The following is a 13,070-nucleotide window of genomic DNA, read 5'->3' on the forward strand; positions in this document are numbered from 1 at the left end:
TTTAGGTGTGAAAACGCCCTAAAACTCGGCCGAGAGTTTAAACATATGAAATCAGCTCATTAATCACATAATCACTGTTTTATTCCATAAAGTCAAAGAAAAGAGAAGTGTGAACTTTGAAACTTAAATTCAATGGGATGTATGCAGTTACTTGGTCTGCTGGAGAACAATGTGACTGCAGCATATATAGTGATGGACAGATAAATACTGCTGCAAATGTGAAAACTGCGACTAAAATCATCACGAAAAGCTTGAACTGAAAGTTTCCGATCAAATCATCGATCAAAACTCACCAATCTTGGAAGGGAAAAGTGTCTCATCATCCAGCTGATCCTGCACCCAGGTCATCAGGTAGTCGATGTACTTGGGCGCGGAGCATTTGATAGGCTTCTTGATATTTGTGCCATCAGCCCAGTGATACTCGTATCTACAGAGAAAGAACAAAATGAATTGCCACCTCTCTAATTATTGACTCGATTCATTAGCGAACCTGCGAGACATGAAGGCTCTACAAGTAACAAACTCTGTTCTGTCAGGACATGAAAACATCATTCGGTGATAGATAAGCTAAAAAAAAAGAGGCCGAGGGGGGAAATGCAAAAGTATCTACAGTCATATTCTTGATGGCGGCTATGTCAACAGGAAGTGAACCCGGGTCTCTTCCTCCTGATTACAGAGTGAACACAGACAGTCTTGGCAGGAGCGAGGATAGAGGAAGTGATCTAGATTCTAACTAAATAGCTTCTACAGGGACCACATGCAAAGTTTAATTCCTGTTTCCCCTCATGTGACATTCAGATGATGTATTTCAATTTGTTTAACTGACTCAACTATTCAAAACTCAAATTCATTCAAAGCCTTTCGTAACAAATGTTTTATAAAATCATATTACTGTCTGTGTTACTTGTGTCACTGTGACGCACAGCCATAAATGTGTCATTTTTGATCCTGTTAGTCATGTTTTGTAATAGCACGTCACACATCTCGGCTCTGCAAAATCGTGTGAAGTTCCTTGTTTCCTAAAATTACGTGAACACGTACATCAGCCTAAACGTTTCCCTTGTTTCAGGGGAACTTTCCAAATTAAATTCAGCTCATTTTTGTAGCCGTTCGCTGCATCACGGTAGGGCAAGATTTAGATAAGATATGTTAAATTACATATTTACAGTATGTTTGGGGGGGTCTTGCTAAAATAAATACAGTAAGAGAGAATATACTGCAACATGTACATGTCTTGAAAACTTTCTTATGTCTTCATCCCACCCAGCGCTCATTTGTGCAACAGCAGTGTAGACCACAGACTGCTCCAATCACTTAGATCGATCACAACCGCAGCTGCATGCATAAAACAGACACGGCTGGCTGTTACCTCGGTCCAGCAGACATCACAGAGCAGCTGGTCTCAGTGCAGAACTCGGTGATGGTGCCATACAGCATGTTGATCTGGTTGAAGAAATCCACCGCTAAGAGAAAGAAAGAAAGAAAGAAAGGGTGAATTATAGTTTCTGTTCTCTAGGAACGTTAATGCTTCTACGTCACATTTCTATACATACGCTGGTTTTATCTGGTTTTTTTTTAATACAAGGCCCACAGTGTATGACCTCCCTCTTTAGACAGCATTACATACAGCCATAACAGTTGGGTTGCGTGTGTTTGTTTGGCTCTTCTTTCCCCCACGAGGTGATACAAAACGTTCAACCTCTGTACAAGTATCACTTATGTTCAGAAACGTTAAACGGTGGTTTGTGCACAGAGCGATGGTTTCTTTAAACAGGCGTACTGCGTCCATCCACTCACTGTTGACGGCAATCCACTCATTGAGATCCTCTCCCTCGGGCAGCATCACAGCCTGCCTCAGGTTCCCACTGCCCAGCGTTGCCTCGGCGTGTTTCAGCAGCTCATACTGATGGGAGCCCTCCGGGATGTTCTTCTTCGGCTTGAAGGTCTTTGATGAGCGACTGCCACTGCGGGGAAACAAAACAGAGGACCTGAGCAACTGCACACCAGCCAGGACAGTGAGATTGTAGGAGTAGACCCCCCCAACCCCCTTTCTCTTGGGCCTTCACATGTGAGGATCCTCTTCCTGTCTGGGTTTGTGCAATCAGCAGCTGCAGGAAGGCATCATGGTGAACATCTAGGCAGCATCTAGAAACGACACTCGTGATGTGCCTACTTGTTCTGGCTTGTGTTCAGTGTGACAGAAGCGTGACTTTGATCTGTGTCATGTAAATAACGTTATGGTGATCTTAGCCACTTTGTGCCGCAGACAGGAAATGAGCCAGTGACACTGTAAACAACGGAGCAGTTCATTAGCGTTTAGCTCGCAGAGAAATGAAACAAAAAGCTGTGGATGAGGAGTTATACAAAGTTTAATCTCATCTGAGTGATTGTGCGAGCTAAACTTTAAATTAATAAGGCTCAAACTCAGACTGTAACCGGCTCAAACAAAGTTATAACGATAGTTGGCGAGAGCTGGGGGAAGCTATAAATAAACACAGATAACAGTTAAATGTTACGACGACGAATATTTAACACTCACGTCTCAAAACAACACGGTGGTTTAAGACGAACGTTTAACGTATGAAATGTTCGTTTTCTGTAACCGTGTCTTATTTTAACCACGGTTTACTTCCCTTGATGCAACTTCGCAGGACCGTAACGAAGCTAACGCTGACCGCAAAGCTGCGACTCTTTAAGTTCAACTTTTACTCACAACAGGAAGCTCATCTTGGAGAAGCAGTCGTCGTCGTCGGAGAGCCTCGGTTACGACCCTTAATCCTGGTTTAATAAACAGGTATTTGTTGCACAGTTAGACCCTGGGAGCCACTTCTCTGCGGTGCCTGCTAACAGTGTCGTTTTTCAGGCTAACATGAACTGCACCCACAGTGGCTCTTCCTCTATCTGCAGGCAGACTGTCGCCCCCTCCCGGTGGCAGTAGGTACTGCAGCTGTCCACATGGCGCTGCAGCAGAGTCACAAACTTTTTCTGTCTTTTTACTGAACTGACGACCCCTGTTTATGTTTTATATTGTATTTATGATCCATGTTATATTTGAAACTCTACAGCGAACTCAAATAGTGAGCTCAGTTACTGCAAGAGGTTTGAAAGACGAGTGGTTTGGATGCATTTTGAGCGGATTATTTCCTGTTTAGGGGACTTTTTAATACAATTTTATGTTTGTATTATGTAGTTTTTTTAAATAATTTGTAACAATCGTACATATTTAATAGGCTTCTTTTTTTTTGGACAAATTCTGTATTTTCTTGGCCCTGTTCTATTAGACAATTTACTCAACAATTTAATATCTTAAGAGAAGTGGACCAAATGCTGAGATATAGATATATTTTTTAAGTTTTCTTACACACCTTAAAATCGAAAAGGCCCCACATGAAGCTCTGGCGACCCCTTATGGGGCTCCTAACCCTAACCACAGGCATAGACTGAATAAATAAAACTTTCTGTCCACTAATATACAATGACTGTCTGAATTTAGCTTAGTGGTATAACTAATATAGGAACATTCAGACACAGAAGCACATTTATTCATATGGAAACTAGAGTTAATCTGCCCAAATTTAGTATCCCAATATCTTTTGTTAAAACATATTTGTTAAGAATTATTTTTGCAACAAAAACAAGAACATTTTTGATGTTAGTGCATCTGTAGGTGCATTCATAGACTGATAGCGCTGATGGATTAGTGAGTTCAGCATCTACTTTTATGACCTGAATTGTTTTAGCTTATATTGTAGTCTGATGTGTGCATTGTACATACATAATGAGGACTGGAGGCCCTGCGGCTACCACCACCAACAGGTTGATTCATCCATGGTGGAAAGTAACTGAGTACATTTAATCAAGTGCTTTATTTAAATGCAGTATATGCTTTAAATTATAATGTATTACTTTGTTTGTTGAACATGAAAATGCTGCTTAAAACTGCAAAAGACCTACTTTAACTTACAATATCCGTAGCTGATAACAATAGCTCTGTACTTTTACTTAAGGGGTAACATTTTAAATGCAAGAAATAGATGGAAAAGCATTAAATAAACATGCATTTATTTGTGTGTGTGTGTGTTTGTAGATAGCCTCAGCCCTGCAGCAGCTGTAGGGCCAGCTCATTGGAAACTCACTGGTTAGTATCTGATGAGCAGCAGAGGTGTGGCGGTGGATAACAGTGACGCAGGCGCCCTACGTAAGGGGAGGTGGGAGGAGGGTCTTTATATGCTCCTCTTCGCCTCCTCCTCCTCTGTCAGCCCGGGTTTGGTGGTGGTGGTGTTTCGTAATCGACCGTCTCTCTTTTCTCTTCTTCCTCTTCCCCCGCTCATAATGGCAGCCGTCAGGACTCTCAGGAAACTGTGCCAACACTCCCAGCATCAAGTCTGTAAGCTGCACACGTCCGCCTCGAGGTGAGTGCGACCCCCGCCTCTCAAAGTCTCATTTTAATGTCTGTGTGTGTGTTTAATCCCACTTCACCGACATGCTCGCCGCTCTTCTCTTCAAACTGAGGAGATACACAGACATGTTTTATATGTTTAGTCACTTGGCGGTCTTCTGTGATAGTGTGTGTTGGCGGATAAGGTCGCTTTTGGTCTAATTATGTGGGAGTTTGTTGGATTTACATTGAACTAAATGTCCGCGGTTGGTCTTTTGGAGGTGCGCCCCCTAGCGGTTTGCCGGTAACATTGCAGCGGGAGGGTGGCTGATGAAATCGTGTTGAGTGTTTGCATCCAGTGGCTTGAGGAGGCAGGTCTCAGCTGGAGGCCGAGGTGTGGGTCTGCAAACAGGGGGAAGATATGCATATGCATTAAGGACATTTTGTCTGGTTGTCATGCACGAAAATACCAAGAAATAATAGGTGGTTTATTGTTTTTGGGAGGACATTTCATCGTCCAGATGGCACATTTGCAGGAATCCCGTGCAGGTATTTATTGAAAACGTGCTGAGTGCAGCATGACTTAAATATATCTAATGAACTAATGTTGCACACACGCCTTAAAATCCAAAACCTCATGTGGCTGCACATGATCAGAAGCACAAGAGCACATTTAAAACCTATGGCATATTATGTAAGACTTATTGCCACACACACATACACACATATGCAACTTCACTTACACACAAACTCTTCACATTAAAGTGGAGACAGCAACAAGTAACCTAATCATTTTAAAATACATAAAACATAAAAAAAAGACCTGTCTCCTGTGAGGTGGGTCTCACTGAAGATGGGCTACTTAAATAAATATGTACACACACATTTGAAAAGAGATTTTGTCCTCAGAAGATCATGTTTGTGTTTAAACTTTTAAGAGGTTAAAGAGCAGAGTGCCGCCCTGCAATCTCGACACCTTTTCCTCTGCGACCTGGTACACTGGCCCCATGGTCTAACCCCGTTTTACCCAAAGATGTGATACTTTTCTGCGACGTTTTTTAATTAGTTTTGGCAGAATAAAAGGGTGGTTACATCACTGTTGATGGCTCATTACTCTTCAGTTATTAGCCACAGTTTGTTGTTATATAATTCATAACCATCCTGATGCTTTTGAAGTTTGAACAAAGCAGCAGAACATGCCAACCCAGCTTGTATAATCATACAGCAGCATTTTCCCCCAGTTTTAACCATCAGGTCCCGCTGACTGCACTTCATTATAAAATCCTCTCACACATATAACACGTAACGCAGGATACTGTAAGTACAATAAAAGTGCTCATTGAGCATATGGCTCCGTCAGGTGGAGACGTGCTGTGTCTAATTTTAGAGGCTGGAATTGGTGCTTGCTCAGGCCAAATGCTTGAGATTGATTACAGGTTTCTGGTATCACAAGTCCTGTTCAACAGTAATAAAGGAGACCGTGTCCAGTAGATCAGTGATATTTGTACGATTAGATTAGATTCGACTGTTGAGCTGGAAGAAATGTACATATTTATTTATAAAGCGTAATTTTTTGTGGTTTGTTGTCTTATTAAGAGCTTTTTAAACTGTTAAACTTGGGCTCTGAATGATCTATTTACCCCCTATTGTCTTCTTCTTAATAACAGCAGAATCACAGCTTGTTAAAATATAAGTGTTTTTTTTTTTAAATGTCAATTTTCAGACAGGAGGCGGTGGTCATCTCAGGAAAGAAGCTAGCACGGCAGATTCGGGAGGAGGCCCGGGCTGACGTGGAGAAATGGGTTATAGCTGGCCACAGGAGACCCCATCTCAGTGTGGTTCTGGTGGGAGACAACCCAGCCAGTCACTCCTACGTCCTGAATAAGACACGCGCGGCAGCTGATGTTGGTAAGAAAATAACACCCACAGTCCTCAGTTATTAAACACATTTATTCCACAATATAACAACAAAAGGAACAAATGCTCGGCTGTGTTTTTTTTTAAGTTGTTTTCTCACTTCAACCTCCCACAGGAATCTCTAGTGAGACCATTCTCAAGCATTCAGACATCAGTGAGGAGGAGTTATTGGACCTGATCTACAAACTCAACACAGACCATCGTGTGGACGGCCTGCTGGTCCAGCTGCCTTTGCCAGGTACGGAGAAACAGTGGAATACACAGAGCATTTTATAAACTCACTCGTGTTCTTGAACAAAACGTTTGAGATCTACCTGACTGTAACTTGTCTCTGTTTCCTGACAGACCACATTGATGAGCGTGCAATCTGTAACGCAGTTGCCCCTACCAAGGACGTGGACGGCTTCCACGTAGTTAACGTGGGCCGTATGTGCCTGGATCAGTCCACCATGCTTCCTGCCACTCCCTGGGGAGTGATGGAAATCATTAAACGCACAGGTAACATGAGGAACTGCTTACTTCCTCTTAAGTTGGAACCCCGCTGAACGTACTGTCTGAAACTAATTATCGGAATACTCGTCTTTCAGGTATTCCTACTCTTGGGAAGAATGTTGTGGTTGCAGGACGCTCCAAGAATGTGGGCATGCCCATCGCCATGTTACTGCACACAGACGGCCGCCATGAAAGGCCCGGAGGTTGGTTAAAGTGCACTTAGGTTTATCTGTGTGTACAAAGATGGAGGGTTTATTTATATATGGTATGAATAATGAATGTTATTTCTGTTGCAGGTGATGCCACTGTGACCATTTCTCACCGTTACACTCCTAAGGAGCAACTTCGCCAGCACACTAAAATCGCTGATATCATTGTGGCTGCTGCAGGTTTGTGCCTGTTTAAATCTAATCTTTCTTTAGTAAATTCACTTTCTACTATTCGTTCTGTTGTCTAACTGTGTGTTTACTGATCTGTATCAGGGATTCCAAACCTAATCACCGCTGACATGATTAAAGAGGGAGCAGCCGTGATTGACGTCGGGATTAACCGAGTGCAGGACCCGGTCACTGGGAAGAACAGACTGGTTGGAGATGTGGATTTTGAAGGTAAGGCTGTGACGGTGACTTAATTCTGCACAGACATCCTCGGTCTTATCTCGTGTGTTTTTTGTAACGGCTTTTTTTTTTTTTCTTGTCTTCAGCCGTGAGACAGAAGGCGGGCTTCATCACCCCTGTACCTGGAGGTGTGGGACCCATGACTGTGGCCATGCTTATGAAAAACACTATCAAAGCTGCTAAGAACGTTCTGCTGTATCCCCCAGAGAGGATCCGCATGGCAGCTGCGTCCTAATGGGGCGAAGAAAATCCCAGCAACAGTGACACATTCCAGCTCCCGCACACCGCCACCCCACCCGACCTCAACACCACCACCCTCTCATTTTTTACTTGGAGCAACCTGAAGAGCTCCCCTTGCACACGGACTGGAGAGATGATAGCTTTAATGCTCTCTTCCTGGTGACATCTTTAACCTTCCCTAACTTCAAGTCCAGCCATGTTTTCGACTGTTACATTCACTCATGCAGCTGTGTGTTTTTATGTAACAGATATTTGCAGTATTTATCAGTTTTAAGGAATCTTGAAAGATTGTTTTTATTTATTGCTACAGTGACATATTTAAACCTGAATGGAGGCAGGACACAGTATTAAACTCTAAGCTGGAAAGCAGTTTATGCAGAGGAATTGAAGCCTGTCTGTTGCATTTCTCTGTGTTAGTTTAGCCTTATGTACCAAGAGTGATAAGGGCTAACATCATCAGGAACAAGTATGTTTTATCAATATACAAGCTTTAAAGATTCACAATTGCCTTTGTAAAAACTTTGAAATAAATATTACAAATATGTTCTTGTGTCTTTCTTCTTTCTTTTTACAGTGAATAAATGTGACCATGATTTTCTACAGTATCATATTCACATTAATGCACTTCTTCCAAATATATCTCAATTCTCACGCACTATTATTATAAGTAATTGCCTCTGAGCGTCGGTTTTAAATAACCGCTTATTCCTGCCTTCACCCTCTAAACCAACTTTCTGTAGTTGGCATGACAACAACACAGACCTCTATGAATCAATGGTCTCTTACCTAGATAAAAACTGGGTCTCGTTTGAGAAAATAATACCCTGAATAACAAACTAATTCTCTTTACTTCTTTATTTCTTTCTCTTCTATTAAAAAAGTTTCCCCACAATTATTGCACTTCATTCCTTTAACTCACTCACTCACATTTTTTTGTGACATGGAAGCAGGAGACGGGGACAACAGCCCTCAATGATTAGTGCAACCCTAAAACCTGTTACACTTTAAACTCTTTTTGGGAGGCAGACGTCCACCCTTCACATACAAAGGTTCAAATTCTCCCACAGAGACTTTCAGTTGTTGATCACCTCAGTGTCCTCGTTTAACCTGATGATAAGAAGCAGATATGATTAATTCTCTTTCAGTATCAAGTGAGGTACCACAGTTTTATTGTGAGGGCTTAAGGCACCAGGTGGAGAGTTTGTGTAGTTTTACTGAGTTTGTAGGTTTTTCTTTGGATCTCTGCATGAGAGAAACATGAGTTATTGAGTAGTTTAACCAAAGAGTGATATTCACATTGTGTCATTTTAAGGATTTCTAATGAGCCCCGGAGGGTTGAAAACTTTTTATACAACACAATGACAATACTTTTACTTTACATTTACATGATTATTACCTGTAACAGAGTACATTCACATTGTGGTATTGACACTTTTATTATGTACTTCTAAGTGTTTACCAGTGGTGAAAGAAATACTCAAAACTTAAAAAAAAAATTACAGTGCAGAAATACTCTTTTAGTAAACATTCGGCATTTAAAATGTAACTTAAGTAAAAGTACAAAAGTATCAAAATATACACAAAGTATTAATTATGTAGAATGGCCCATTTCAGAATAATGTCAATAGTTTTAAGTTTTATCTTAACCTATAATTATACATCAGAATATAAGTGTTGATTATATTTTGTATTATTAATCTGAATCTGCAAATGTAGAATATAAATAGTACCAACTCCAGTAAAGCACAAGTACCTCAAAATGGTGCTTAAGTACACTTCTTGAGTAAATGTACTTAGTTACTTTACTTTCCCCTCAAATAAACTTATAGTTTATTTATAGTCAAGTATCTATTATACATATGCTATATATCATATCATGTATATATATATATATGTATATATATTGTGTATATATATTACAGTATGTATGTATGCACACCTTGCACAGGCTGAATATATGACACATGTTTACATTATATCAATATTAATGTATAATATCTATGTGTATACATGTATATCTGTTCAGTCATCATATTACTGATTATTATAGATATTATTAATATTTATCATTACCACATACTGTGATATTATATACTGGTTGATTAACAATAACACTACCGACCATGTCATCAGTACTATTACGGACCATCTTGACAACTACAAACTCTTTGGCACCTTGTACCTACCCTATTTATATTTTTTCTTTTCTAAGTTATTTTTTATTGTATTTTAATGTCTAATACCCTGGGCTGACCGTATCGTTTTTATCCTATCATATCTATCTATCTATCTATCCCTATCTTCTATCTATCTATCCTATCTAGTCTATCTATCTATCTATCTATCTATCTATCTATCTATCTATCTAAAAACTAAAGTAGGAACTAGGAACCTTTACAGTGTGTATCCCGGCGCCGACGGAAGGACGCAGAGGACGAGCACACTTCCTGCAGCAACAGTGTCTCTTTATGTCGGGCTTTTATTCTCGTGTTGTCTCGGTGATGGATCGCAGCAGGTCTCCGGACAGAGCTGGCAGAGATAAAAAACACGAGAAGAGAAAGAAACGAACCCGGTCCTCCTCGACCTCCTCCTCTTCGTCCTCCTCGTCGTCTTCCTCATCCAGCAGCAGGAGCCGAAGCAGATCATCGAAGAAGTCTCACAAGAGTCAAGGTTGGGCTTAAACTAGTGAAAGCGACTAAAGTCTGTGAAATAAACTCTGTTCAACTTCTCCCCTGTGTCTCCCTCAGATGTGAAAACACAAAAAAAGAAGCGTAGAAAAAGGAGCTCCTCTTCCTCCTCCTCTTCGTCGTCCACCTCCTCCTCCTCCTCCTCCTCGTCCTCCTGCTCGTCGAGCGAGGTGAAGACGAAGGGGAAGAAGAGCAAAGCCAAGAAGAAGAAGTCCAAGAAGAAAAAGGCGAAGCTGAAGAAGCTGAAGAGGAGGAAGAAGGAGAAAAAGAAGAAAAAGAAGGAGGAGAAGCTCCTGAAAAAGAAGGAGAGGAAGAAGAAAGTGGAGGTGGTGCAGCTGCCCAGTCCTCCCGTGGAGAAACCTCCATCCTGCCTGGAGGTGTGGCAGAGTGATGAGGGGGCAGTGGAGCTGGGACCTGGTGGGACATTACATTTATTTAATGTTTTATATCATTTTATCAAACTAATAAAGTGATATAAATAATAGGTCAACTCCTATGATGCTCCAAATGCCCAGTTTTGTTCACACTTTAATGGAGCTGTTGATTAAATTCTATGTTTTGGCATTGAGGTCATAGTTAGTGATTATTTGGAGGTGTTTCTAATGTTCGGACACACTCGTATCATTTGATTTACGCATCTCAGAGTGTCAACAAAAGCCTGAATATTATGAGCTTTGTAAAGAAAAGGCAGAGCAGTTTTATAAAACTGCATTTATTTGGTTATAAATAAGTTCATCAAGCAAATTAAAATACCTGACTATTTAAAGGTTCCAGTTTGTAACATTTAGGAGGATCTAGTGGCAGAAATGTGATATAATATTCACAGATATGTTTGCATTAGAGTATAATAACCTGACTATAATGTACAGATGCTGTGGGTCGCCGCCATTGGACCACCATGTTTCTACATTAGACCACAACAGATGGATGTAGACAGAGCTGTTCCTGCAATTTTCAGTTAGTTGTAATCTGAAACTTTACCTCTAGATGTCACTAAATCCTAAACACTGGTCCTTTTAAGGTCCCCAAATCACACTGAGGCAAAGATTATATAAAGAGTTCTCCTCATTCATTTCCAAGATTTCCCACAGTGGCCTAATACAACCATTAAGACATTAAGAGGACAGGATTATATAAATTGTGGTAAAAGTGATGTATATTGTCTCCCAGTATGTATCATCATATCACCTAATATAAATGTAAAAACTTACTTTTTTCCTCTTTTCTCTGCAGTGATGACCGATGAACAGAAGGCCCGACTCTCCACTAAGAGACCCCTAACTAAAGAGGAGTACGAGGCCAGACAGAGCGTGATCCGCAGGGTGGTGGACCCCGAAACAGGACGCACCAGGTAAACCAGAGCTACAGAGTTCTACTAGTTTACTATGTAACGTTTACCTGTTGAGGTTGAGTCTGTTCGGATTCACAGAATGATCAAACGCTCCATCGCCATCATTTAGGTGTTGTGATGTTGCCTGTAAATTGCATTTTTAGGTCCCTGAGTTGAGTATTTACTTATCTCCTGTATTTTATTTTATTTATAACATTATTTATGTTTTTAAGCCTTCTTAAAAAAATCCTTTCTTCCAGATTGGTGAGAGGAGAAGGAGAGATCATAGAGGAGATCGTCAGCCGAGAAAAACATAAAGACATCAACAAGGTACGGGAGGAAGTTTCAATTATAATGTGAAGTAATCGTTGACTTTCACTTTAATCTAACCGTGAACATCCATTCATCCCCATAGCAAGCCACCAAGGGGGACGGGAACGCCTTCCAGAGGAAACTGGGAGTCAACAGGTAGAAGATTCCCTGAACTGCGTCAAGAAGCTGAATTTTTATATTCTGATTTGAAACAGTTGCCTGTGATATAACTGTATATTGCTGAAGGTACACAATGACTGGGACGTGTACTGTAGCCGTACACTAGTGAGTTTTAATCCAGGTGAAAGCCGGTTTCTCCTGTTGATTCGCCTTAAGTCTACGCTGATCACAAAGGAGATATAAACAGAAGCAGGTGAGTTGGTGATCGACTCAGCTGAGATCTGCCTTAGGAACTGTACACGAGGAAGACAAATAGTTTGCACATTCGACGCGTATTTACACTGATTAATGCTTATTTATTTTGTCCACGTTTTAAGCGTATCAGTGAGTACATTTAAGGATCGACCCTGAATGGACTGCAAGTAGAGTCTTCAGTTTCCTGTTGTAGAGTTGTGACCATTTAAATGTTTTCTTCATTTGAAATTAACGATTTATAGTTAAAATCAAAAATATTAAGAAGCTGATTTGTTCAGTATCCTGTTGGACTCTACAAACCCTTTTTTTAAATTTTGGCTACATACTCTACACCCACTCATGAATCTCTTCTCACCTTTAAATCTCACATTTGGTTTCTTTTTGGTTCTCTGAAGAAATCTGCATTTGTGTGAACTGATCCCAGAAAAATAAACCGTTGGTGTGAACTGCATCAAATTTTTTATCTGAATAATCTGAAGTCCATCCTTTTTATCCAGCTGAACCATGATTCTTCTTCATGACAATGTTACCATTTGGAGTGTGAAAAAAAGGCCCAAATTACTTAGTACTTCTTTATATGTTCTTTATACACTGTACATAAAAACACAAGGGAATGGATAAAATGAAGTTATCCAAAACCTACAAGATACACACCCTGTACAATGAAAATATTTATCAAGGTATGTGGTATATATATATATATACACAGCCTATGAATGCTA

General features: G+C 40.5%; 3 protein-coding genes across 3 annotated transcripts in view; 2 read left to right on the top strand and 1 right to left on the bottom strand.

The window, feature by feature from the left end:
- The window catches only part of mob1a (MOB kinase activator 1A), a 6,784-nt gene extending 3,875 nt beyond the window's left edge, over positions 1-2,909 (bottom strand). Inside the window, 4 exon segments of the mRNA XM_035658143.1 lie at positions 294-427; positions 1,370-1,463; positions 1,798-1,964; positions 2,714-2,909. Of these exon segments, the coding sequence (XP_035514036.1) occupies positions 294-427; positions 1,370-1,463; positions 1,798-1,964; positions 2,714-2,727 (409 nt within the window). The 5' untranslated portion in view covers positions 2,728-2,909.
- Positions 2,910-4,134: 1,225 nt separating this feature from the next.
- On the top strand, positions 4,135-8,188 carry mthfd2 (methylenetetrahydrofolate dehydrogenase (NADP+ dependent) 2, methenyltetrahydrofolate cyclohydrolase). The gene is made up of 8 exons (XM_035658142.1): positions 4,135-4,412; positions 6,102-6,286; positions 6,411-6,533; positions 6,641-6,793; positions 6,883-6,990; positions 7,084-7,176; positions 7,270-7,395; positions 7,491-8,188. Exons 1-8 carry the CDS (start codon positions 4,150-4,152, stop codon positions 7,637-7,639), a joined length of 1,200 nt encoding a protein of 399 aa, XP_035514035.1. The 5' UTR covers positions 4,135-4,149; the 3' UTR covers positions 7,640-8,188.
- A 1,870-nt stretch (positions 8,189-10,058) lies between these two features.
- On the top strand, positions 10,059-12,817 carry arl6ip4 (ADP-ribosylation factor-like 6 interacting protein 4). The gene is made up of 5 exons (XM_035658150.1): positions 10,059-10,314; positions 10,392-10,748; positions 11,565-11,682; positions 11,922-11,991; positions 12,077-12,817. Exons 1-5 carry the CDS (start codon positions 10,113-10,115, stop codon positions 12,131-12,133), a joined length of 804 nt encoding a protein of 267 aa, XP_035514043.1. The 5' UTR covers positions 10,059-10,112; the 3' UTR covers positions 12,134-12,817.
- Positions 12,818-13,070: the final 253 nt, after the last annotated feature.

This window comes from Morone saxatilis, unplaced genomic scaffold (genome assembly GCF_004916995.1).
Source record: "Morone saxatilis isolate NCDOM2014 unplaced genomic scaffold, NCSU_SB_2.0 Contig16, whole genome shotgun sequence".
In the NCBI taxonomy this organism is placed as follows: domain Eukaryota; kingdom Metazoa; phylum Chordata; class Actinopteri; family Moronidae; genus Morone; species Morone saxatilis.